We start from the raw sequence: 26063 nt of genomic DNA, 5'->3' as shown, positions 1-26063 counted from the left end.
TTCACAAATTTGTGACTCACTTTGAGGTAAAGGTTTCTAATAAAGTGGCCAGCCCTGAGGTCCAGCAGGGGTCATTCAGGTTAGTACCTTCTGCTATTGACCTGCACTGCTTATGGGCTGCAGATGGACTGTATCCTGACACAGATATACAGAGAGGTAGAGAGAGAGACAGAGAGAGAGAGAGAGAGAGAGAGAGAGAGAGAGAGAAAGACCCGGGGAGACATAGAGAGAGGGAACAGGATGTGCAGGCCAGCTGTTTTTAGATCGTCCTCCAGTCCCCGCTGGCTACATGCCCCAATCCTCCTCTCCTCCTGTTCTCCTCTCCTCTTTTTCTCCCTCTTACCTGCCTTTCCAATCTACCTTTGCATCCCTACAGCTCGCCATCAATGTTGAGAGTAATGTGGTGCAAACTAAGGCAATGTTTTGTTCAGGGTCTTCACTCGTTACCATTACACTCAGTCGCCATACAAATGAAGGTGATGATGATGTCATTTTCCTGTAATTACGTAAAGTAACGCTTTACAGCTCAAATTCTTGTAGTCACATTACAATCACTGACTGACACAAGAATTACGTTGTTACTCAGGTGGTTGCTAGGCAGTTCCTATGCTATCCAAAGTAGTTATTAGTCCAAAGTTTTGCTAACCATTGCTATGGTCTTACAGGAGTGTCGCTAGGCAGCTGCTATGCTATCCCAGGTAGTTGCTAAGTTGTTGTTAAGCTGTTGCTCTGCTATTCCAGGTGGTTGCTGAGGTTCTCCTAGGCTGATCCTATGCTGCCCAAAGTAATTATTAAAGTAGTGCAAGCCCATTGCTATGCTATCCCAGGTGTTTGCTATGGTGTTGCTAGGCTGTTAATCTGCTATCCAAGGTGGTTACTACACTGTTGCTAGGCCATTGCTATGCTGTCCCAGGTGGTTGCTAAGGTGTTGCTAGGCTGTTGCTATGCTATTTCAGGCGATTGATAAGGTTTTGCAAACCAATTGCTATGCTACCCCAGATGGTTGCTAAGGTTTTGCTAGGCCATTGCTATGCTATCCAGGCTGGTTGCTTGGGTGTTGCTAGGCGGTTGTTATGCTATCCTAGGCTGTTGTTATACTATTCTAGTGGTTGCTAGAAAGTTGCTATTCCATTGCTATGCAATCCCAGATGATTGGTAAAGTGTTGCTAGCCCTTTGCTATGGACTCCCACATGCTTGCTAAGATGTTGCTAGGCCATTGCTATGCTATCCCAGGAAGTTGCTACAATGTTGCAAGGCTATTGTTATGCTATCCCAGGAGGGTGCTAAAGGATTGCTAGGCTGTTCCTACACTACCCAAAGTAGTTACTAAAGTTTTGCTAACCATTTCCATGGTCTCCCAGAAGTTTGCAAAGGTGTCGTTAGGCAGCTGCTATGTTATCTCAGGTGGTAGCTAAGGTGTTGCTGTGCTGTTACTCTGCTATTCAAGGTGGTTACTACACTGTTGCTGGGCTGTTGCTCTGCGATTCCTGGTATTTGCATAGATGTTGCTAGGCTATTCTTATGCTGTCCCAGATGGTTGCTAATGTGTTGCTAGGCTGTTATGATGTCCTAGGTGGTTGCTAAGATGTTGCTAGGCCATTGCTATGCTATCACAAGTGGTTGCAAAGAAGTTGTTAGGACATTTTCTGCTATCACATGGAGGTCACATGCTAAGGTGTCGCTAGGCTGTTGCTCTGCTATCCAAGGTGGTTAAAACAGTGTTGCTAGTCAACTGCTACGCAAGGGAGTAACTAAAGTGTAGCTCGGCCATTCCTGTGGTCTCCCACCTGTTTATTAAGTTGTTACTAGGCTGTTGCTTTGCTATCTCATGTGATTGCTATGTTGTTGCTAAGCTGTTGCTATGGTATCCTAAGGTGTTGAATGTGATGTGCTGGAGTAGATGATGCCCAGTGCCAAAAGAGAGCTAGAAGGGTATAAAGCCCTTCAGCATTGAGCTGTGGAGCAGCGGAACTGTGTTCTCTGGAGTGATGGAGCTCCATCCAATACCTTTGGGATGAGCTGGAGTGACCAGAACTGACCATCCAACATCAGTACCTGACCTCACTAATACTAAACATCTAGTGTAAAGCCTTCCCAGAAGAGGAGAGGTTGAATGCGTTCCATTCACTCTGAGCTGAGCTTCATCCTCTGAGCTTCTCTGGAAAGTGAGAAATTAATTGGGGGCGACCCAAAAAAAGTTTGCCTGAAAACTAGAGCAGGAACAATTGTTGTCCTACAAGAGCACTAAAGCCCAGTAAACAGAGAGAGAGAGAGAGAGAGAGAGAAAGCAGTGTCTCTCTTTATAGCAGTGTCTCTTGCTCACTCTCTTTCTTTCTTTCCTTTATCTCTTTTCTGTGTATCTCTGTCTCTTTCTTGTTTTCTCTCTTTCCTTTACCTATTTCTCTTTCTTCAGTTCAATTCAAAGTATCTCTTTGTATCTGTCTTGTTCCCTCTCTCTCTCTCTCTCTCCTCCCTCAATCTCTGTCTGTCTCACTGTCTCTTACTTTCTCTCTCTCCCTCTCTCTGTCAATAATTCTCTCTCTGTCTCCCTTTCTTTCTATCTCCCTCTCTTTCTCTTTTTGTGTTTCATTCCCTCTATTTCCACACCTGTTAGACTCCCTAATGTTCAAATGGTGGGGAAATTTTCCTTCCTTCTGTCATCCTCCCATTCTGTCCTTCTCTTTTATTCTTTCCCCTCAACTCATTCTCACTTCAGCTTTTCCTCAGCTGCACTGACCTCATTCCTCAGAGGGGCAAAACAGAGAAAGAAAGAAAGAAAGAAAGAAAGAAAGAAAGAAAGAAAGAAAGAAAGAAAGAGATAAAAAAGAAGGACAGGGAGTGAGAAAGAGGACAGACATACAGACAGATAGATAGATAGATAGATAGATAGATAGATAGATAGATAGATAGATAGAAGACAAAGAAAGAGGGGAGAAAGGGAGAACGAGAAAGAGAGAGAGAGAGAGATAAAGAAGGAGCGAGAGTCATCGAGAGCTGAAAGAAGAGCTAAATGATGCTTTAGAGGCGTTTGATGCTCCTGCAGTGCTGCAGTTGTTATACGATGTTTTAGACTTTCTGTGATCTGGTTTGAGATACAGCAGCAGGAAAGAGTGGATAAAGGACATAGGGAAGAGAGCAAGGGTGGAGAGAGATGGTGTGAATGAAAAAGTAATGACAGAGCGATTGAAGGATGACCGTAGGGTGAAGACCCCTTTTAGCTCCGCATCAAAGCGGATGCCTAGGGAGCTCTGATCCACACGACGTCAACAAACCCAGACCGACAGGCATGTGCATGTGTGTCACAGCACAGTCCAGCTCTCAGAACCGCATTAATACAAACAGTCTGACCCAAATGTTCGGGCATCCAGGTCAAATGACGTGATAAAAGAACACTTCATCTAAAGAGAATACAATCCTGCACAATTTAAAATACTGTTTATTTGCCAAATTTATACAGGAACTCAACCAATTCTTCAACATTTTCTGCATAATTGAGATGTAAACAGAGAGATTCAGAGTGGTTGTGAAATGGTTCAGAGTTCTTTACAGTGGTGGTGAAGGGAACTAGAGGTCACCATGACTACAACACAAATAGGTATTTTATTTACTATCCAAAACCACCAGAAAACCTCCACATGTCTTCTGAGTTTATATAGAATGTTGATGATGGTAAAACAGTGGAAAATCTGGAAAAATACATTTTACTTTGGGGTCAGATAAGCTCCCTGGGCAAAAAATTTGTCACCTTGCGTGTTTAAGGTGGTAGTAACTTCAGATGGTGCTGCACGAGGATGATCAGGCTATAAATACCTGTGGAGTGTGTAACAGGATTCATAGATTGAGAAAAGGTGGTGCAGTGCAGTGAATGTCTCGTTCTATGTGTGGAAAGTGGATTGCAAAGCAGATGTTAATGGCCAAAAGGAGTGATTGCATCCAAAGCCCTCAGTTTGAAGAAAGTAGCTGAATTTGCAGGTGTATCGAAGTGTATGATCATATGGGTTGACCAGCAGTGGCTGAAATCCCAGTCTACAGGAAAGTCTCCTCAGAATTGTGGCTGAAAGATGAAACTGACAGACAGAGATTGCCAATGTGTTTCATGGCTTCGCTTCCAGATATGAACTGCTTCTAGAAGTCAACGCAGGTTCTTCACAACCAATTTCTGAAAGAACACTCACAGGGAACTGCATAACATAAACATATGGAGCAGAGCGGCACGCAAGAGGCCTTTGATCACTTCTGCTCACAAAGTTGCTTGGTTACAGTGAACCAAGAGACTCAAAAACTGGACTGTTCATGATTGGAAACATGTTCTCATGGTCAGGTGAGTCTTGTTTCTGTCTGTATGTGAATGATACTCAGCATCATGTTCATCCTGGGCCTCAGGAAGCCTCAATGAGGACTGCATGCAGGTGTGGTTCAAGCTGGAGAAGCTCTGTGATGTTCTGGGGGTGTTTTAATTATATAGAAATGGGTTCTTTGGTTGAGGTGACAGTAAATTTGATCCACAGTGATTACCCTGAGCTGCTGGACAACCAGGCTGTGCCTTTTGCTCATCATCTTACTGAGGAACATAACATTACTATCCCTGTATTCCAATAATAATACTAGGCCAAAAATAGGCAATAAAGAATATAAAGGAATAAATTCTGAACAAAATTAAGTATATAAATATACATTACTGGCCAAAACATACTAACAGTGTCTTGCTTGTATTTTGCACCATGAACACCATAAAGAGACCCATCCTGTCCTGCTGCTGTGCTCTGGTACCGTATGAGCTGTATATTAGAGAGATTAATAACGGTGATTATTAAGATAAATAAAGCAATTGCAGTGGCTGTTGCAGCTGGTATTAATAACAGCCCATCATTAGCGCAGCATTAACCCCGCCCTCACCACTGGGGGTCTCGTGGGGAGGAGGGGCACCTCTGCATGATTACAGGATGATGGAGAGAGCAGGTATAGGAGTTAAGCAGCGCCTCTTACAGGTCAGTATTCATCATAATCAGAGAGCTTCACTACACATATGGAGTTCTTAGCCTTAGCGGGTTTAGAGAAGAACATCATGACATATTTGTATGTGTTTCTATCAGTCCACCTTATTTTTCACATGGCCAACAAGATTATGGCTGAAATATCTGGTTGGGAACTTGAGTTACTGTTGATTACTGATTTTAAGCGAGGCAAAGTTCCATGGGGTGCAGAATTGAAGTAGATAGACAGTTTGGAAAATAAGACAGTCAAATTGTTATTAACTTCTTAAAATCTCAGGCTTATTACACACTAATGCTAAGTATTCAGTAACTACAGGGACTTCAGTGCAAACTGACTGAGCTATTTGTGTAATAATTTGGGCCTACTGGTGGGCCCTCGACATTAAAGGGGTGAAAGCAGCCTTTAATAGAAAGGAAGACATTTTGATAAACATGAAGGAGAATAAAATAAACCCAATTAACACATACAATGTGTCCCAATTCAGTGATTGGATCCTTCGAAGGACACAGTCTACAAAGGCATGTCCTCCAAAGGCTACTTAGACCTGTGAAGGCAGAACCGTAATGAGACTGTCTGCCCTACGATGCATTTCTGTTTGCATCACAGCACCTCTGTTCCTGCACTTACCGTTGCAGCATGAAAATATCAGGTTATTTTAAAGTTCTTAAAAGACAGAGCCTTTGATTTTAATTCTTTATTTTTATCTTTTAATTGGTTAGAGCTGGAAATGCTTTGCCATTGGCTGCTGTTTTTTTGGGGTTTTTTTTGCATCATTAGCCATTTGCCTCAGTTTAAACCCAATACTTATATTTACAATATATTGCCAAATGTATTTGCTCTTCTGCCTTCACATACATTTGAACTTGAATGAGATTCCATTCTTAATCCATAGGGTTTAATAGGATGTCGGCCCACCCTTTGCAGCTATAACAGCTTCACCTCTTCTGGGAAGGCTTTCCACAAGGTTTAGGAGTATTTTTATGGGAATTTTTGATTTGAAGCGCATTTGTGAGGTCAGACACTGAGACACGGATGAGAAGGCCTGGCTCACAGTCTCCGCTCTAATTCATCCCAAAGGTGTTCTGTCGGGCTGAGGTCAGGACTCTGTGCAGGCCAGTCAAGTTCTTCCACACCAAACTCACTCATCCATGTCTTTATGGACCTTGCTTTGTGCACTGGTGCACAGTCATGTTGGAACAGGAAGGGGCCGTCCCCAAACTGTTCCCACAAAGTTAGGAGCATGAAATTGTTCAAAATCTCTTGGTGCTGAAGCATTAAAAGTTCCTTTCACTGGAACTAAGGGGCCGAGCCCAACTCCTGAAAAACAGCCCCACACCATAATCCCCCCTCCACCAAACTTTACACTTGGCACAATGTAGTCAGACAAGTACCGTTCTCCTGGCAACCGCCAAACCCAGACTCATCCATTGGATTGACAGACGGAGAAGCATGATTCATCACTCCAGATAACACATCTCCACTGCTCTAGAGTCCAGTGGCAGCACTTTACACAACTGCATTCCAGGCTTTGCATTGCGCTTGGTGATGTAAGGCTTGGATGCAGCTTCTCAGCCATGGAAACCCATTCCATGAAGCTCGCTGTGCTGTTCTTGAGCTGATCTGAAGGCCACATGAAGTTTGGAGGTCTATAGTGATTGACTCTGCAGAAAGTTGGTGATCTCTGCACCCTATGCACCTCAGCATTCGCTAACAGTTGACTGTGGAATATTTAGTAGTGAGGAAATTTCATGACTGGACTTTCATGACTGGTTGCACAGATGGCATCCTATCACGGTACCATGCTGGAATTCACTGAGCTCCTGAGAGCGACTCATTCTTTCACTAATGTTTGTAGAAGCAGTCTGCAGGCCTAGGTGCTTAGTTTTATACTACTGTGGCCATGGAAGTGATTGGAACACCTAAATTCAATGATTTGGATGGGTGACTGAATACTTTTGGAAATATAGTGTATATATATTTAACGTAAATTTAAAAGTGTACTCTTCAGCCATCTTTCGTTCTTCTGTTGATGCCGTCATGTTCTCGAACCCTCACCGGCATGCAATGAACAATGGGATATTTAGGCTGGCGAAGGATGTAGCCTCTGAATTGAGACACATGGATAGATAAATATGATCATTACACTTTTATTGGAATTATTATTTCTTGCTTATTGCAATAGTGTACAATTTTAATTGAATAAAAAGGAAAGGTGTCTCTAAACACTTGACAGTCTACAAAATGCATTACTTCAACATTATAATGCAAAGCATGCAAATTATGTCCAAAAGTTTGTATCTATTTTTTCTTCTGAAAAGAAGGGTGTTAATAGTGAGTTTGTCCCACTTTGCCACAGTAACAGCCTCTACTCTTCTGGGAAGGCTTAACACTAGATGTTGAACATTGCTGTGAGGATTTGATTGAGCATTAGTGAGGTCAGGTACTGATGTTGGATGGTCAGTTCTGGATCACTCCAACTCAACCCAAAGCAGATGGAGCACCATCACTCCAGAGAACACAGTCCCACAGCTCCACAGCGCAATGCTGGGGGGGGGGGGCTTTATACCCCTCTAGTCATGCCTGGCACTGGGCATGGTGACCTTAGTGCATTTTGTTCTATTAGTCAATGCTTTTCTGTGGAGATTACACAAGCTGTATTGTCTGTGTCAGCAGTGGTTCAGAGTTCAGTCACAGCTTTGATCAGATTAATTGTCCTCTCGTCTGAGTGAGATTGCGGTGAAGTCTACCCAGGTGAGCGCCACGCTTCGCCACATTTCACTCAGGTATCTGCTCTCTAATGAGGCATCAGATCATCCTAAATGGTTGCCATGGAAACCCGTCCCCTGCTGGCTCTGAAGGCTGCTGGTAAACTTCTTTATTTCGCCCACCTGCAGCAGAGCAGTGGGCTGAGAGATGAGCGGGTAAGAGACCAACACCGAGAGAGAGAGACAGAGAGAGAGAGAGAGACAGAGAGAGAGACAGAGAAAGAGAGAGCAAGCAAGAGAGAGGACAGACAGACAGACAGATAGACAGTTAGACAGATATATTGATAGAGAGATAGACAGAGAGAGAGAGAGAGAGAGTGGAGAAAGAGGGATAGAGAGAGTGTTAAAGAGGGACAGAGAGAGAGAAAAAGAGAGAAATGGGGGTAGAGAGTCTTTAACTCTGTTGATGTGAGTGGGCTTCAGCATTGATTCGCTCTACAGTCTGAGGGATGACATCACTGCTACAGATGCTGTGGGCGGATCTTCAGCCTGTCCGTCTTAGTTAAACAGCTTCTGTCATTGGTTGATTTAGGATCTCTCTCTTCATCTCTCTCATTTTTTCTCTCTCCTTCATTTAGACTTTCATTTATGCTCTTGCATTTTATCTTTCCTCTCTCTCTCTCTCTCTCTCTCTCTCTCTCTGGTGCAGTGTAGTCGTTCTCCTAACAGAGGATTCTGGGAATTTTTTTCAGCCCCTACAGCAGCTTGCAGCTATCAAAGGAATGAAGGGGGGCGAAGAAGAGTGTTTATTACTGCAATACACACACATACACACTCTCTCTCTCGCTCTCTCTCACTCTCTCTCACTCTCTCTCTCTCTCTCACTCTCTCTCTCTCTCTCTCTCTCTCTCTCTCTCTCTCTGACTGAATATATTTAAGACATGTGGAGCTACAGTGCAGTAATAAATGCTGGTACTTTATGTTCATAATGTATGTAGTGAACATGGTTGGGGGTGATAATAAAACATGCCCAATTATGCTTAATAATCCTTTAGTCATCTAGCACAGTGGGCGTATGGGCACTGGGAATATAGATACAGGAATGAGAAAGGGCAGTGCGAATAGTGTGGGATATGTACGGTAATGTAAAGACCAATGGAAATGGATTTGGGAATATGGATGGCAAAGGGGAAGTCCAATAGGAATAGATCAGTGGAAATGGATTTGGGAATATGGATGGTAATGGGGAAGTCCAATAGGAATAGAGTTTAGACTATGGTTGGTAGTGGGAAAGGCCAAAGGGAAACAAGTTGAAAAATGTATGGGTGTGAGAAAGGCTGATGGAAATGGAGTTGGGATCATGGATGGTAGTGGGAAAAGTAAATGAGAATTGTGTTGGAAATGTATGATAGGAATGGGAAAGGACAATGGAAAGGGTTTTGGGGAATATGGATGGGATAACAAAGGACAATGGGAATTATGGTAGAACTTAGGACGGTAATGGGAAAGGTCAAAGGGAATGGTATATATCATGGAATATATGGTGGGAATGGTAAAATGGTAAAAAAACAATGAGAAAAGTGTTGGGAATATAGATGGGAATGGGAAAAGACAATGGAAATGGTGTAGGGACATTGGATGGCAGTGGGAAAGTCAACTGTACTGGCACTGGAAATATGGGTGAGAACAGAAAAGGCCTGTTGGAATGTAGTTGGATATATGGATGTGAACAGGAAAAATAATTGGGAGAATGGTATTCAGTAATTAGAATGAAAAAGACAATATAATCGAGATAGAATGGAAAGCAATGACGGGGACAATAATGAGGAATGAGGAATTAGAATGAGAATAAGTATGAGGAATTAAAATTGAGATTGAAATTAACGGCAATACAATGAAAAGGTAGCTGGGAGGAATGGGAATTAGAAATATAATAATGGATGGAAGTGAGAAATTGGAACTGGAATGAGAGCTGGGCAACAGTAATCTATTTGAATGGGAATGAGAATGAAGAATGTAAATTAGAACCTCATACGAAGAACTGGAACAGAAATGAGGAATCAGAATATGGAAAGAGGAATGGAAATGAGTAACTAGAGAAAGGAATTGGAATGGGAACAGGGTATGGGAGACATGGGAATAGGAAGGAGAACAGGGAAGATGACTGGAAATGGGGATAGAAAAGAGAAATTAGAATTGAATGGGAATGGGACTGGGAGATGGGAATGGGAATTGGGGAAGGATGATGTGAGGAGAGGTTAATAAGAGAATGCTCCTAGTTATCTTTTTAAACCCTCATTAATTTTAGACTGTGAATAGAAATGATGTGGAAAAAATTCCCTAGGAGTTAAAGAAAAAAAGAGTACAATTAATATATAACAGTTTCTCATCGTAAGATGATCTTTGTGGTTCTGTGGGAACATTCATTTACAGAAAGAGAAAACAGAGAGAAAGAGAGAGAGAGAGAGAGAGAGAGAGAGAGAGAGAGAGAGAGAGAGCTAAATGAGTCTCGTCCAAAACTCACTGCAGTTTCTAATTCTCTGATTCCCAAATCTAAGCCATTGATCTTACATACCCTTAGAGCAACTCTCTAATACAGTACTACACTAAACTAAGGAGTCTGACTGAGTGAAATAAATGTTCATAAACTGTAACTGGAATAAATCCAGTCATTACTATGCACTTCTAACCTTCTGAAGAGGAGCAGAGTAAGGAGAAAGGAAGCAATAGAGAGAGAGTGAGAGAGAGGGGGATGGGTGTGTTTCAGCCGAGAGAAACTGGCCCACTTTAAACCAGCAATAAATCCCACACAGTCCCAGAATCCTCCAGTCATATATATATATATATATATATATATATATATATATATATATATGAGAGAGAGAGAGAGAGAGAGAGAGAGAGAGAATATGCCTTTTTGCTGTTCTTCTCTCTACTTGTTGCCTGAGGTATCTTATGTGAGGGAGTGAAAAGGTTAGTTTGATTTATTTGGGTTTTGAGGTATTGCATTATTGGATTATTGAGTTTAGGGATATTGTGTTATTGGGTTCTGGGGTGTAGGATTATTGGATTATTGAGTTTAGGGGTATTGGGTTATTGGGTTCTGGGGTGTAGGATTATTGAGTTTAAGGGTATTGTGTTATTGGGTTCTGGGGTGTAGGATTATTGGATTATTGAGTTTAAGGGTATTGTGTTATTGGGTTCTGGGGTGTAGGATTATTGGATTATTGAGTTTAGGGATATTGTGTTATTGGGTTCTGGGGTGTAGGATTATTGGATTATTGAGTTTAGGGGTATTGGGTTATAGGGTTCTGGGGTGTAGGATTATTGGATTATTGAGTTTAAGGGTATTGTGTTATTGGGTTCTGGGGTGTAGGATTATTGGATTATTGAGTTTAGGGATATTGTGTTATTGGGTTCTGGGGTGTAGGATTATTGGATTATTGAGTTTAGGGGTATTGGGTTATAGGGTTCTGGGGTGTAGGATTATTGGATTATTGAGTTTAAGGGTATTGGGTTATTGGGTTCTGGGGTGTAGGATTATTGAGTTTAAGGGTATTGTGTTATTGGGTTCTGTGGTGTAGGATTATTGGATTATTGAGTTAAAGGGTATTGTGTTATTGGGTTCTGGGGTGTAGGATTATTGGATTATTGAGTTTAGGGGTATTGGGTTATAGGGTTCTGGGGTGTAGGATTATTGGATTATTGAGTTTAAGGGTATTGGGTTATTGGGTTCTGGGGTGTAGGATTATTGGATTATTGAGTTTAGGGATATTGTGTTATTGGGTTCTGGGGTGTAGGATTATTGGATTATTGAGTTTAGGGGTATTGGGTTATAGGGTTCTGGGGTGTAGGATTATTGAGTTTAGGGGTATTGTGTTATTGGGTTCTGGGGTGTAGGATTATTGGATTATTGAGTTTAAGGGTATTGGGTTATTGGGTTCTGGGGTGTAGGATTATTGGATTATTGAGTTTAGGGATATTGTGTTATTGGGTTCTGGGGTGTAGGATTATTGGATTATTGAGTTTAGGGGTATTGGGTTATAGGGTTCTGGGGTGTAGGATTATTGGATTATTGAGTTTAAGGGTATTGTGTTATTGGGTTCTGGGGTGTAGGATTATTGGATTATTGAGTTTAAGGGTATTGTGTTATTGGGTTCTGGGGTGTAGGATTATTGGATTATTGAGTTTAGGGATATTGTGTTATTGGGTTCTGGGGTGTAGGATTATTGGATTATTGAGTTTAGGGGTATTGGGTTATAGGGTTCTGGGGTGTAGGATTATTGGATTATTGAGTTTAAGGGTATTGTGTTATTGGGTTCTGGGGTGTAGGATTATTGGATTATTGAGTTTAGGGATATTGTGTTATTGGGTTCTGGGGTGTAGGATTATTGGATTATTGAGTTTAGGGGTATTGGGTTATAGGGTTCTGGGGTGTAGGATTATTGGATTATTGAGTTTAAGGGTATTGTGTTATTGGGTTCTGGGGTGTAGGATTATTGGATTATTGAGTTAAAGGGTATTGTGTTATTGGGTTCTGGGGTGTAGGATTATTGGATTATTGAGTTTAGGGGTATTGGGTTATAGGGTTCTGGGGTGTAGGATTATTGGATTATTGAGTTTAAGGGTATTGGGTTATTGGGTTCTGGGGTGTAGGATTATTGGATTATTGAGTTTAGGGATATTGTGTTATTGGGTTCTGGGGTGTAGGATTATTGGATTATTGAGTTTAGGGGTATTGGGTTATTGGGTTCTGGGGTGTAGGATTATTGAGTTTAAGGGTATTGTGTTATTGGGTTCTGGGGTGTAGGATTATTGGATTATTGAGTTTAAGGGTATTGTGTTATTGGGTTCTGGGGTGTAGGATTATTGAGTTTAAGGGTATTGTGTTATTGGGTTCTGGGGTGTAGGATTATTGGATTATTGAGTTTAAGGGTATTGTGTTATTGGGTTCTGGGGTGTAGGATTATTGGATTATTGAGTTTAGGGATATTGTGTTATTGGGTTCTGGGGTGTAGGATTATTGGATTATTGAGTTTAAGGGTATTGGGTTATTGGGTTCTGGGGTGTAGGATTATTGAGTTTAAGGGTATTGTGTTATTGGGTTCTGGGGTGTAGGATTATTGGATTATTGAGTTTAGGGATATTGTGTTATTGGGTTCTGGGGTGTAGGATTATTGGATTATTGAGTTTAGGGGTATTGTGTTATTGGGTTCTGGGGTGTAGGATTATTGGATTATTGAGTTTAAGGGTATTGTGTTATTGGGTTCTGGGGTGTAGGATTATTGGATTATTGAGTTTAGGGATATTGTGTTATTGGGTTCTGGGGTGTAGGATTATTGGATTATTGAGTTTAGGGGTATTGGGTTATAGGGTTCTGGGGTGTAGGATTATTGGATTATTGAGTTTAAGGGTATTGGGTTATTGGGTTCTGGGGTGTAGGATTATTGAGTTTAAGGGTATTGTGTTATTGGGTTCTGGGGTGTAGGATTATTGGATTATTGAGTTAAAGGGTATTGTGTTATTGGGTTCTGGGGTGTAGGATTATTGGATTATTGAGTTTAGGGGTATTGGGTTATAGGGTTCTGGGGTGTAGGATTATTGGATTATTGAGTTTAAGGGTATTGGGTTATTGGGTTCTGGGGTGTAGGATTATTGGATTATTGAGTTTAGGGATATTGTGTTATTGGGTTCTGGGGTGTAGGATTATTGGATTATTGAGTTTAGGGGTATTGGGTTATTGGGTTCTGGGGTGTAGGATTATTGAGTTTAAGGGTATTGTGTTATTGGGTTCTGGGGTGTAGGATTATTGGATTATTGAGTTTAAGGGTATTGTGTTATTGGGTTCTGGGGTGTAGGATTATTGAGTTTAAGGGTATTGTGTTATTGGGTTCTGGGGTGTAGGATTATTGGATTATTGAGTTTAAGGGTATTGTGTTATTGGGTTCTGGGGTGTAGGATTATTGGATTATTGAGTTTAGGGATATTGTGTTATTGGGTTCTGGGGTGTAGGATTATTGGATTATTGAGTTTAAGGGTATTGGGTTATTGGGTTCTGGGGTGTAGGATTATTGAGTTTAAGGGTATTGTGTTATTGGGTTCTGGGGTGTAGGATTATTGGATTATTGAGTTTAAGGGTATTGGGTTATTGGGTTCTGGGGTGTAGGATTATTGGATTATTGAGTTTAGGGATATTGTGTTATTGGGTTCTGGGGTGTAGGATTATTGGATTATTGAGTTTAGGGGTATTGGGTTATAGGGTTCTGGGGTGTAGGATTATTGAGTTTAAGGGTATTGTGTTATTGGGTTCTGGGGTGTAGGATTATTGGATTATTGAGTTTAAGGGTATTGTGTTATTGGGTTCTGGGGTGTAGGATTATTGGATTATTGAGTTTAGGGATATTGTGTTATTGGGTTCTGGGGTGTATGATTATTGGATTATTGAGTTTAAGGGTATTGGGTTATTGGGTTCTGGGGTGTAGGATTATTGGATTATTGAGTTTAGGGGTATTGGGTTATAGGGTTCTGGGGTGTAGGATTATTGGATTATTGAGTTTAGGGATATTGTGTTATTGGGTTCTGGGGTGTAGGATTATTGGATTATTGAGTTTAGGGGTATTGGGTTATAGGGTTCTGGGGTGTAGGATTATTGGATTATTGAGTTTAAGGGTATTGGGTTATTGGGTTCTGGGGTGTAGGATTATTGGATTATTGAGTTTAGGGATATTGTGTTATTGGGTTCTGGGGTGTAGGATTATTGGATTATTGAGTTTAGGGGTATTGGGTTATAGGGTTCTGGGGTGTAGGATTATTGGATTATTGAGTTTAAGGGTATTGGGTTATTGGGTTCTGGGGTGTAGGATTATTGAGTTTAAGGGTATTGGGTTATTGGGATCTGGGGTGTAGGATTATTGGATTATTGAGTTTAGGGGTATTGGGTTATTGGGTTCTGGGGTGTAGGATTATTGTGATTATTGAGTTTAGGGGTATTGGGTTATTGGGTTCTGGGGTGTAGGATTATTGGATTATTGAGTTTAGGGGTATTGGGTTATTGGGTTCTTGGGTGTAGGATTATTGGGTTATTGGGTTCTGGGGTGTTGGATTATTGAGTTTACGGGTATTGGGTTATTGGGTTTGGGAGTGTTGGATTATTGGATTGTTGTGTTTGGGGGGTTTAGGTTATTGAAATATGTATTGTGAGGTTTTGAAGTAATATGTTATTGGATTATTGAGTTCTGAAGTATTGGGTTATTGGAATATTGAGTTTTGGGGTATTGGGTTAGTGTAGTATTGGGTTTTAGATTTTTGAGGTATTGGGTAATTGAAAAATTGGGATTTGGGGTATTGGGTTAATGGATTATTGAATTTTGGGGCTTTAGGATAGAGTTATTTTATTACTGGGTTTTGCGGTATTGGTTTATTAGGTGTTTGGGATATTGCTTTAATTGAGTTATTGACTTTTGAGGTATTGGGCTAATTGGGTTTTCGGGTTTATTTGGTTGAACTTTTTAAACTTTGTTGTTTTGGTTTATGGCTGGTTTTATTGGGGCTTGACATTTATTGTTTTTTGTGAGGTGGGGTTTACTAGCTTGTTTTTTTTTTTTTTGGAGGATTTTTTGGGATTACTGGAGTTTTGGTGTTTGTTGAGGTTTGCTGGAGATTGAGGTTTATTTGGGGTTTTATGGTTCATTGGATTTGTCTGAGTTGTTTAAATTATTTGTTATTTGGAGTTTGGGGTTTTATTGGAATTTGGGGGTTTATTGATTTGTTGGAGTTTGGATTTCCTGGAGTTTGGGGATTTTTAAAGTTTTTTGGGTTTATTGAGTTTACTGCTGTGTACTGAGTTTGTTGGGTTTAATAGGTTTGGGGAGTCTAGTTGTTACTGAGTTTGGGGTTTTTTGGGGTCTCAGAGTTATAGATGCTTTGAGGCTTATTGGGTTTACTGCTGTGTATTGGGTTTGTTGGACTTACTTGGCTTTATTGGGTTTACTGCTGTGTATGGGGTTTGTTGGACTTATTTGGCTTTACTGGGTTTACTGCTGTGTATTGGGTTTGTTGGGTTTAATGGGGTTTTGGGAGTTTGGTTGTAATTGAGTTTGTTAGAGTTTGGGGGGTTTATTAGGGTCTCAGGGTTATAGGTGTTTTGACGCGTATTGGATATTTTGGCATTAAACATGCTAAATTATCTAAACATGCTAATATGAAATGTATGAAGGCATTTTTAAAATGGCTGCATGGCTTAAAATGCTGTGTGTGTATGATTCTTCACCAAATAGGTTGGCTATGGAAACGGAACACTGATAAGAAAGAGAGAGAGAGAGAGAGAGAGAGAGAGAGAGAGAGAGAGAGAGAGAGAGAGAGAGAGAGAGAATGAGAATTAAAGAGCTGTGTGGGAAAGCCTGGTGCGTGGGCTGAGCTGGGGGTTTCTGCAGCTCATGTGCCTGTAAATCTCTCTCTCTCTCTCTCTCTCTCTCATCTCACATTCCCTTACTCCACAAAGATAACCTTATGAACAGTGAGGACAGTGCAGGGACACAGAGACAATGCATAACTCAGACAAGTACCAGTGGAGGGACAGACATAACGATTCATATTATATTATAATCATATTAATAATGTCTGCTTGATTTTTCAGTTTAACTCTCTTATATATGCTCCACCCACAAATGTGCTCTTCCTTAGCTACTGATAGCTAGGCTGTGAATTTACAGAAATCTGGTAAAAATCTCATTCAGCCTAATGAGAAACTATAGAACAGACTCAGTTTATATCACAATACCTACATTTAGAGCCAGTTATTCATTCAACCTAATGAGAAACTGTAGAACAGACTCAGTTTATATCACAATACCTACATTTAGAGTCAGTTATTCATTCAGCCTAATGAGAAACTGTAGAACAGACTCAGTTTATATCACAATACCTACATTTAGAGCCGGTTATTCATTCAGCCTAATGAGAAACTGTAGAACAGACTCAGTTTATATCACAATACCTACATTTAGAGCCGGTTATTCATTCAGCCTAATGAGAAACTGTAGAACAGACTCAGTTTTAAAGTAGTTTTGTAATAAGTTCCACAACATATTTAAATCTAAATTTATTTAACTCATTACTGGTGGAAGGATACAAGATGGGAGTTTAAGGCAAAATAATCCCCAAAGAAACCTTTTTACTACTATTTTACCATCATCAACATTCCATATAAACTCAGAAGACTTGTGTAGGTTCACTAGTGGTTTTGGATAGTAAATAAAATGTATTTATGTTGTAGTCAAGGCAACCCCTGGTTCCTATCACCACCACTGCTGCCTACTTAAATGACATGAATCAGGTTAAGTGCTGCATTGACAGTTAGAGGCGACTGGAGGGGTGCACTTACTTGCCTCTCATTATTTATAAAAATAATACAAATCTGACTCTGATCTTAGCTGACTCCGAACATATATCCCTACAAACAATAATCTGAGAATAAAATGTGTCAAACTACTTAAATGCACTTATATCAAGAGCCCATTAAGAGCCCTGTTATAAACATTCATACAGGGAAATACAGCATATTATTTCACACGGTCTCTCTCTCTCTATCTCTCTCTCTTTCTCTCTCTCTCCCTCTCTCTCTCTCGCTAATTGCCGCAGAGCTTGTTGATAAAAATCAATGTGCTGTGTTACACTGTGAGCCGAAGCAGAAAAGGTGAAGTAAGGGAGTGGACACACTCTCTCTCTCTCTCTCACACACTCTCTCTCTCTCTCTCTCACACACACACACTTTCCGGCAACTGTGTTTGTGGACTGAGGTTTGCACCGTGTCACTAATGCAGCCCGCTATTCATCTCCACTCCACACTGCAATCTTCTACAATTCAACACTGACATTCAAACTATTACATCACCCACTAAACAACCTCATTCACTTCTACCTGCTAATGGATTCTCTGCGCTCATGTACATGGAGCTGAGTTAACCTGCTGCTTTAAAGCACCAGTTTGGATAAAATTACAGTTTTTCATCTTGCCCCAATGTCCACTGAAGTTTGCTTCTTTAGTTTTGCGCTGGTGCTATGAGGCCAGTGTAGCCAAGGATGAGGGAAGGTGTTATAAGCAGCCTATTATTGTGTTGGAATCAGAATACATTCCGATTATAGATGAAGACTGAGGTGTTTATATACACACTCTGCTCAAAAATCTAATGGAGAATCTCTGTTTACACGCTCATTATAAGTAATCAGATCCAAAATTACACGTGTGCATAGAGATCCACTTAGTGTAAACGTTACCATGACAGCCAGTCCAATCAGAGTGAGACGAGCAGCAGTGAGGAGTGCTTGTGTTTTAATGACTTTAAAATGATGTCAGACTCAGGAAAACGTCCTTCACATCTCCTTATTAAAGAAGGCAGAGAGGAAGACGTCATGTTCTGAGAGACATAAGCCGGACGTCCATCCCACTGCCGTCTTTTAAAGAACAGAGCATAAACTTCGTCTCCTCTGCAGACCAGTTTCTGCTCCGCCATGCTGAACAGTATAAACTTTCACTATGACGAGACGAACATGATCAGAATGTGCTTAAACTTTCTGATTGGGAATGTAATCAGATTAAGGCGTTTACACAGTTATTATTCTATTTAATGGATTATTTACAGGATCACCCATCTCGTTCAGTCAGATAGAAATTGCATTCTGAATGGCCTCAGTCAGACTAGACTATTCTGACTGGGGTGTTTACATGGATGTATTCTATTCGATAGAGCAATTAGTTGGACTGTTAATGGATTATCAGGCTGGAAATGTGGCTCCTGTGTCAAAATTTCACAATGAACGGACCAATAGAAATGGACCAAAATGACTGACAACAAATCTTGTTACTTTAATTTTCCAAGAGGCAATAAAGCACTTAATACCTGCAGAGTGTAAATACAAGTATGATTCTATTGAAAAACCTGCATTACGATGATTATTAAATAAAGTCAGATTTGAAATATATCCATAACTCTGTAATTAAAATGTGGTGAACATCTATAAAAAACTAAGTCCTGGCAATGTAATCAAACCCACAGCAAGGTTTTTAAAGCTTATATTTTCATGTGAAATACGAAATTATGGAGGTCTGACAACCATCTATAGTGCTGGTAACACAGTGCTGTGGAATTGTTAGAAATCTCTGCTTTAGTTTTGCTATATTTTGCACAGCATGCTGACAATGTTCTTTTCTGGGCTGGCGTGGTAATGCGAGTGTTTTCGAGGTGTCTACAATCTTGGACGGCGAAATTTTGAAAACATTGCTGGTTTGGGCAAAGATAATCATGAAAACGGAGTGATATAGAAGTAATACATATGAACGAGGCCTAGTAGAGTGTAACCCTAGTGTAGTGGGTAACACCTCTGCCTTTTACGCTGTAGTCTGGGGTTCAATCCCGCCTGGGTAAGCATCCTACGCTGTACCAATAAGAGTCCTTGGGTAAGACTCCTAGGACTACCTTCACCTATATGTGTAAAAAAATATATATATCAAATTGTAAGTTGCTCTACATAAGAGCGCCTGCAAAATGTCATAAATGAAAATGTAAATGTTTCAAACACTGTATGACATGCTGTTATATAAAAACAAAGTTCATAATTGTCCATTCTTTCTGTGTGGGTTCTTCTCCCCCAAAAACTCCCTTTATACTCAATCATGACACCTGTTTCCAATTGGGGGAAACTCACCTGTTTCCCCCAAAAACTCCCTTTATACTCAAATCATGATCACCTGTTTCCAATTAACCTGTTCACCTGTGGAATGTCCCAAACAGGTGTTTTTTGAGCATTCCTCAACTTTCCCAGTCTTTCGTTGCCCCTGTCCCAACTTCTTTGGAACGTGTTGTAGGCAGTAAATTCAAATTGCGTGAATATTTGCAAAAAACAATGAAGTTTATCTGTTTGAACATTAAATATCTTGTCTTTGTAGTGTATTTAATTGAATATAGGTTGAAAAGGATTTGCAAATCATCGTATTCTGTTTTTATTTATGTTTTACACAACGTCCCAACTTCATTGGAATTGGGGTTGTAAATCTACCTGAAATTTATTCTTGCTAAGTCAATATTTATGTATGCTATTATATTTCAAATCAATGAACTGGAGTGTTTTCCAAAACCTTCTGTTTAAACTTGGAAAGATTGGTTTAGGGAGCATGGAGTGTTTATTAGATAACCAGTGTTTCATACAATGAGCTGTCACTAATCATGAAAACACCTCCTGCCTTCTGATTGCTTTTTTCCATACGTCTGTCCATTTTTATATAAAAAAAAACAGTATACAGAGCCAAAGAAAAATATAAAAAACATCCACTTAAACAAGCCCTGTTATAAATATTTACAGAGGCAATATGTAAGATGACACAACCCATCAAATTCATACTCCACCCTCCAAATAAGGGGCAACAAATCACCAGAAAGTTGTGTTGGCCACCTCTATCATAAGAAACAAGGAAACGCATAGTCCCTCCTCCTACCTATAACTCTCCTTACCAGTCTAGAAGAAACGTTGCGAGTTCAGCATCAAACTTTAGCCCTTTACTCACCAAGAGCTCCAGCGGTGGAGAGCAGCGCCGATGCTAACTCTTGTTTTGCTTCTATATATATTATGTTCTTCTCTTTGCTACCAATTTCTTCCTGAGTGCAAGTGGCAGTGGCGGTGGTAATAGTGGTTGCTTGCCACCAAACCTTCAGCCCTCATTGCATTTACTGACCTTTCATTCGCTACCTGTCCTTAAATGGTCCATCTAGGTCTTCAACATGATTGACAAGACTTTAGAACACACCTTCAGGGCAGCTCTACTTCTTTATCCTCTCAAGTTGGACTGATGGCAGACTCGACACTACAATGACTCATTATCGCCCCTTGAGGTGCAAAGTGGTATTACGAGAGAGGACGGGCTGCGGCTAGCTGGTTAACAATACAATACATACATAGATACATTTGATATAACATCAAAACTGTTATTTATTCACATTCTGTTGAAAATGTTAGTTGCATTTTGAAAGTTTTAAACTATAAATCGTATAAACTGTGAGTGATCATTTGTACAGGGGTAATTGGTGTAAATAAGCATCTATAAACTATGTTAGCCTCGTAGCCCAAGTGCTAAACTAAAGAATCTTCAAACAGCAAACAGGTCTGATCAGCTCAGTTCAAGGGAAAGGGAATAAAGAAAATGTAATTTTTCACTGAACTGTCACTTTAACACAGTCTGTGAAATAGAAGAGTGGTAAAAGCAGCAGTCGAGCAGGAGCACTTCACTGCCCGGTGCCTCAGTCTTTGTCCTGAAAACTCGGCCGGGCAGATTGTATCCAGCGGAGAAAGCTGTGTAAATCTGTTTCTTACATGAAAGCAGCTTTGATAGGCCTCCGCTCTCTTCTCCACGAGCATGTCACTAACTGTCTGCATCCGAGCCAAAATACCCCCACCAACACCTACAGAGAGAGAGAAGAGATACAGAGGAGAGTGATAGAGAAGGAGAAAGAATGAGAGAGAGAGAGAGAAGGGAAGAGAGAGAGAGAAGGGAAGAGAGAGAGAGAGAGAGAGAGAGAGAGAGAGAGAGAGAGAGAGAGAGAGAGAGAGAGAGAGAGAGAGAGAGAGAGACAACAAAAAGGGATTCTGATTAAATTACTAGAGAAACACTGATGAGAAACAATAAGGTCAGAAATTTTTAACAGCCAAATACATGTTGATGGGTAAAGTATTTTGCAGAGAAATGTAATAATTCACCACGATTTAATGAAAAGACTTTCCCTTTATTAGCACTTTTTGGTCACTAAATCACCACCTTGAATCTTATTTAGCATTAATCCAGCGGCGCGCTCTTCTGACACTGGGGCTAAATCTCAAACATCTCCCTGCTCCCTACATAGTGCACTATGTAGGAATTTAAATACTGGATCCTGCAGCCCAACAGAGCAACATACAGCTAAGAAACAGTCATTTGGGACTCAAACTAATAGACATTGTTCTTCCTTACACCATCTGCAGTTGGATAAGAAACTTCCTCTCGGACCGTGTACAGAGAGTTAGAGTTGGCTCACATCTCTCCACAGCTCTCAGCATTAATACTGGCTCTCCTCAGGGCTGTGTGCTGAGCCCACTCCTCTACACTCTGTACACGTATGACTGTGTCAGCAGCCACTCGGACAACGTCACAATCAAGCTCGCTGATGACACCACTCTAGTCGGACTGATCTCTGATGGCAATGAAACGGCATACAGGGAGGGGGTTCAAAGGCTAGTGGAGTGGTGCTCAGAGAACAACTTGGTCATCAACACCTCTAAGACCAAAGAACTGATTGTAGACTTCAGAAGGAGGAAGTCCAACTTGCAACCAATCTACATTGATGGACAGTGTGTGGAGAGGGTGTCCAGCTTCAAGCTCCTGGGGGTGTATATGGATGCAGATCTCCAATGGGGTTCTAACACCTCAGCGGTAGTGAAGAAGGCCCAGCAGCGTCTCTATTTCCTAAGAACCCTTAAGAAGCTGAATCTGGAAAAGAAACTGTTGACTGTCTTCTACCGCTGCTCCGTTGAGAGGGTTTTGACGTACTGTATCTCTGTGTGGTTCTCCAGTTATACCATAGCACACAAAAAGGCCATACAAAGGGTCATCAACACGGCACAGAAGGTTATTGGACACTCCCTCCCCTCCCTGGAAGACCTCTACAGAACTCGCTGTCTCAGGAGGGCTTACACAATCATCAAGGACAGTACACACCCAGGACATAGGATGTTTGAACTGCTGCCCTCAGGCAGACGTTACCGACACCTCAAAACAAGGGACAAACCGTTTGAGGGACAGTTTTTATAACAGGGCCATATCCCTGTTAAACAAAAACTATACAGTTCACCGGTGGGCAGATGTTTCTGTCTGCCTACAGGGATAAGTGCAATGACCCATGCTGCTAAAAACAAAATATGATGTGCAATAATTGATTGTGCAAATGTCAATTTCTTCACTTGTGTATATAGGAAAGCTTAGTGTGTAAATAGGAGAGCTTAGTTAATTTATGCTTACGCCTGTATAGTTAACTGTAGCTCTAATCTGTTATTTAATTTGTTTATATTTTAAAACTTTTCTATTTTATATTTAAACTCTATTTCTATTGCACCAAGAGGGGAGGGGGGCTGTAAACCAATTTCGTTGCGCAAATGTACAAGTACAATGTGTAATGACAATAAAGGTTCATTTCAAACACGTCCACACTCGATACATGATCACTGTTTGGCTGTAGAGGCTAGAATTTCTAAACTTTCCTAGCTAGAACTCTGTTTAGGGAGTACAGAGCCGTTTGGGATTCAGCCTGGGTTTGACACGACTTCTGACTGAAGTGACATTCTTAGACTTTTATACTGCAGTTCTACAGTTAATCAGACCATAAGGGCTTTAATGCAAGCCTGTGATATTACTGATGGAGCTGTTTAGGCTGTTGGCTCTTTTAGCCTGTTAGCTAGCTGACCAGCCTGGTTCTATATAAGAACATAAGTCACCCCTCAGTTTATACACACACACAAAAAAAAAGAAAACTTAAAACTTACTTCATCAGTGCACTCAGTTCTCCATGTCAGCAGCATGAGTATCAAAGATTATTCTGTTGATAACACAAGGGCTTTTCACGCTGTGGAGTTCAGACGCTGTTAGGCGGTCACAGCCATGGCATATTGCGGATTTTACAACTCAGCCAATCAGATTTTAGGACCAGAACTATTTATAAATAGTGTTTTTACTGGTTTAACCTTGCTGAAAAAAACACAGGCCAGCATGAATTCCATGCAAGTCTATGCTGGTCTAGTACTGATTTAGCTGGTCATCCTTGTTGACCAACATACAACATACAGCATTCAAAGCACACTATTTGGATCATTCTACAGAATCGTCCACTTTTCTATCTCTCCATAGGTATCACTGGTGTTACTGATCCTCTTTGGTGTTAAACGTAAGAAAGGTAACACCAGTGACATTTTTAATGAAAAATGCATTTTATAAAACGGCTGTTACGGAGCATCAAACCACATGTTGACAACCATGGAATGTCCATACATAACATACATAATATATGTAATTTAACATTTTTAACAATATTTTGATTACGTTTACGTTTCAGCTGTGTGGGTATGGCCCGTTACTAGGTAACAGGCATGACAGTTTATTTCCAGTCTCGATTGAGTAGGTTAAGATGTCCTAACTTGAGATAAGATGCTGTAAAACAAGATAAGATTACTAAATTAAGATTTGCTTCTTATCTTATCTTCAGACAAAAATAGAGGAAGTTTCTGTAATACGGCTTCGAGGCTTTCATTTAAAAAAAATAATTGCATCACAATCACAATATTGGTTGAATTATTTCTAGTGATGCCCCTCTAACCAGTTCTCTTCCATAAATAGTTGGACTGATTAACAACGGCGGCTGAATCTTTCGGATTTAGATGTTTGATTCGTTCAAATGATTCATTGTTGAATAACTGAATCAGGGTTCCCCTTGCTGGTTCTGACTGAGTTCTCTGTGTTCTCTCTCTCACAGGAAACTTCAAGGGACTCTGTAAACAGATAGACCATTTTCCAGAAGACGCAGATTACGAAGCGGATGCCTCTGAGTACTTCCTGCGTGAGTGAATCTCGAGTTTCTTTCAGCTGGTGGGGGAACGGGTGGGCTCTGTTCTGGTTCACCTGGGCTGCAACAGGGTTGCTTCTTTGTGTTGAAACCACACAATCTGATTTCTGTGTCTTAAAGCAGTAGTATCATATTTTCAGTTTCCATCATTATACCAATCAAAACATGTTTTGTGTCAAAATTTTCCAAAAAATCAATGGAAGCAGAATTATGTCCAAGTCGTGTTAGGCCGTTTCTTTTTGTCCATTCAATGTGAAATTTACACACAAAGTGAAGGGCAAAAGCCATTTTCATATTATGGCAAAAACTGAAAAAAGACAAACATTCACACACACACACACACAAATATTTTATGTTAATACTTAATAACACATCACGCGCATATGAACTTTAGTGAGATCCCATTCTTAATCCATAAGGTTTAATCTGATGTTGGCCCACCTTTTGCAGCTATAACAGCTTCAACTCTTCTGGGAAGGCTTTCCCAGGCATTAAGAGTTCCTTTCACTGGAACTTAGGGGCCAAGCCCAACTCCTGAAAAACAACCCCACACCATAATCCCCCCTCCACCAAACTTTACACTTGGCACAATGCAGTCAGACAAGTACCGTTCTTCTGGCAACCACCAAACTCATCCATCGGATTGCCGGACAGAGAAGCGTGATTTGTCTCTCCAGAGAACACGTCTCCTCTACTCTAGAGTCCAATAGCGGTGCTTTACACCACTGCATTCGATGCTTTGCATTGCGCTTGGTGATGTAAGGCTTGGATGCAGCTGCTCGGCCATGGAAACCCATTCCATGAAGCTCTCTACACTGTTCTTGAGCTAATCTGAAGACCACATCCTGCAGAAAGTTGACAACCTCGGCGCACTATGTACCTCAGCATCCGCTGACCCTGCACTCTCATTTTACGTGGCTGACCACTTTGTGGCTGAGTTGCTGTTGCTCCTAATTGCTTCCACTTTGTTTTAATACCACTGACAGTTGACTGTGGAATATTTAGTAGCGAGGAAATTTCATGACTGGACACAGGTGGCATCCTATTACAGTACCACACTGAGCTCCTGAGAGTGACCCATTCTTTCACAAATGTTTGTAGAAGCAATCTGCTGATTTGGATGGGTGAGTGAATACTTTTAGCAATATAGTGTATGTGAGATAATATTTCCTATAATGAGGAGGGAGGATAAATATTAGATTTATTGACTATATTTAAGATCATTTTACATGAAAAGATTATTTGCAGTGTGGTTGTCGATGGTGCCCACTACACTGTCAGAAATAAAGGATCTTATCACTGGGGTGGGACTCATACCTTTAGTCAGGGAACATAACTGAACCATAATCCACTGAAATTATATTTTCTAAGCTCTACTGACTCCACACATCCCGCCTCGCCTCCAGGCTTTTATTTTACTGTTCTGTTTTAAAACATTAGTTTATGAAAAGGTACAAATACAAACTTTTCACCTGGAAAAACTCATTTAAGGTTCACAATCAGACCTTAAAACCACTGCTGTACATTTACATTGTTTGTACCTTAATGAATGAAAAATGTACCTGAACAGAACCTTTATTTCTAACACTGTATGACTAAAAAGAGCTCCAGAAACATGGCTATTTTGTTTTGTTTAGTTGTTTTGGCAATTGTGGACCGATGTGAATGTTTTGGGCAGTTTAGTAGCACATTCTGCATAGAAATGATGCATTATTTGATCCTGTAGTT

The 26063-nt window shown here is 40.6% G+C and overlaps 1 protein-coding gene across 1 annotated transcript in view; it reads left to right on the top strand.

Annotated features, from left to right (window-relative positions):
* cacng2a (calcium channel, voltage-dependent, gamma subunit 2a) overlaps positions 1-26063 on the top strand; it is a 132928-nt gene that overhangs the window by 65315 nt on the left and 41550 nt on the right. Inside the window, exon 2 of the mRNA XM_017710351.2 lies at positions 24246-24329. Within this exon, the coding sequence (XP_017565840.1) occupies positions 24246-24329 (84 nt within the window). The remainder of the gene's footprint in view (positions 1-24245; positions 24330-26063) is intronic.

This window comes from Pygocentrus nattereri, chromosome 14 (assembly GCF_015220715.1).
Source record: "Pygocentrus nattereri isolate fPygNat1 chromosome 14, fPygNat1.pri, whole genome shotgun sequence".
NCBI lineage: Eukaryota > Metazoa > Chordata > Actinopteri > Characiformes > Serrasalmidae > Pygocentrus > Pygocentrus nattereri.
The sequence above is the reverse complement of the archived record's forward strand: the minus strand, read 5'-3'. Positions and strand labels throughout refer to the sequence as shown.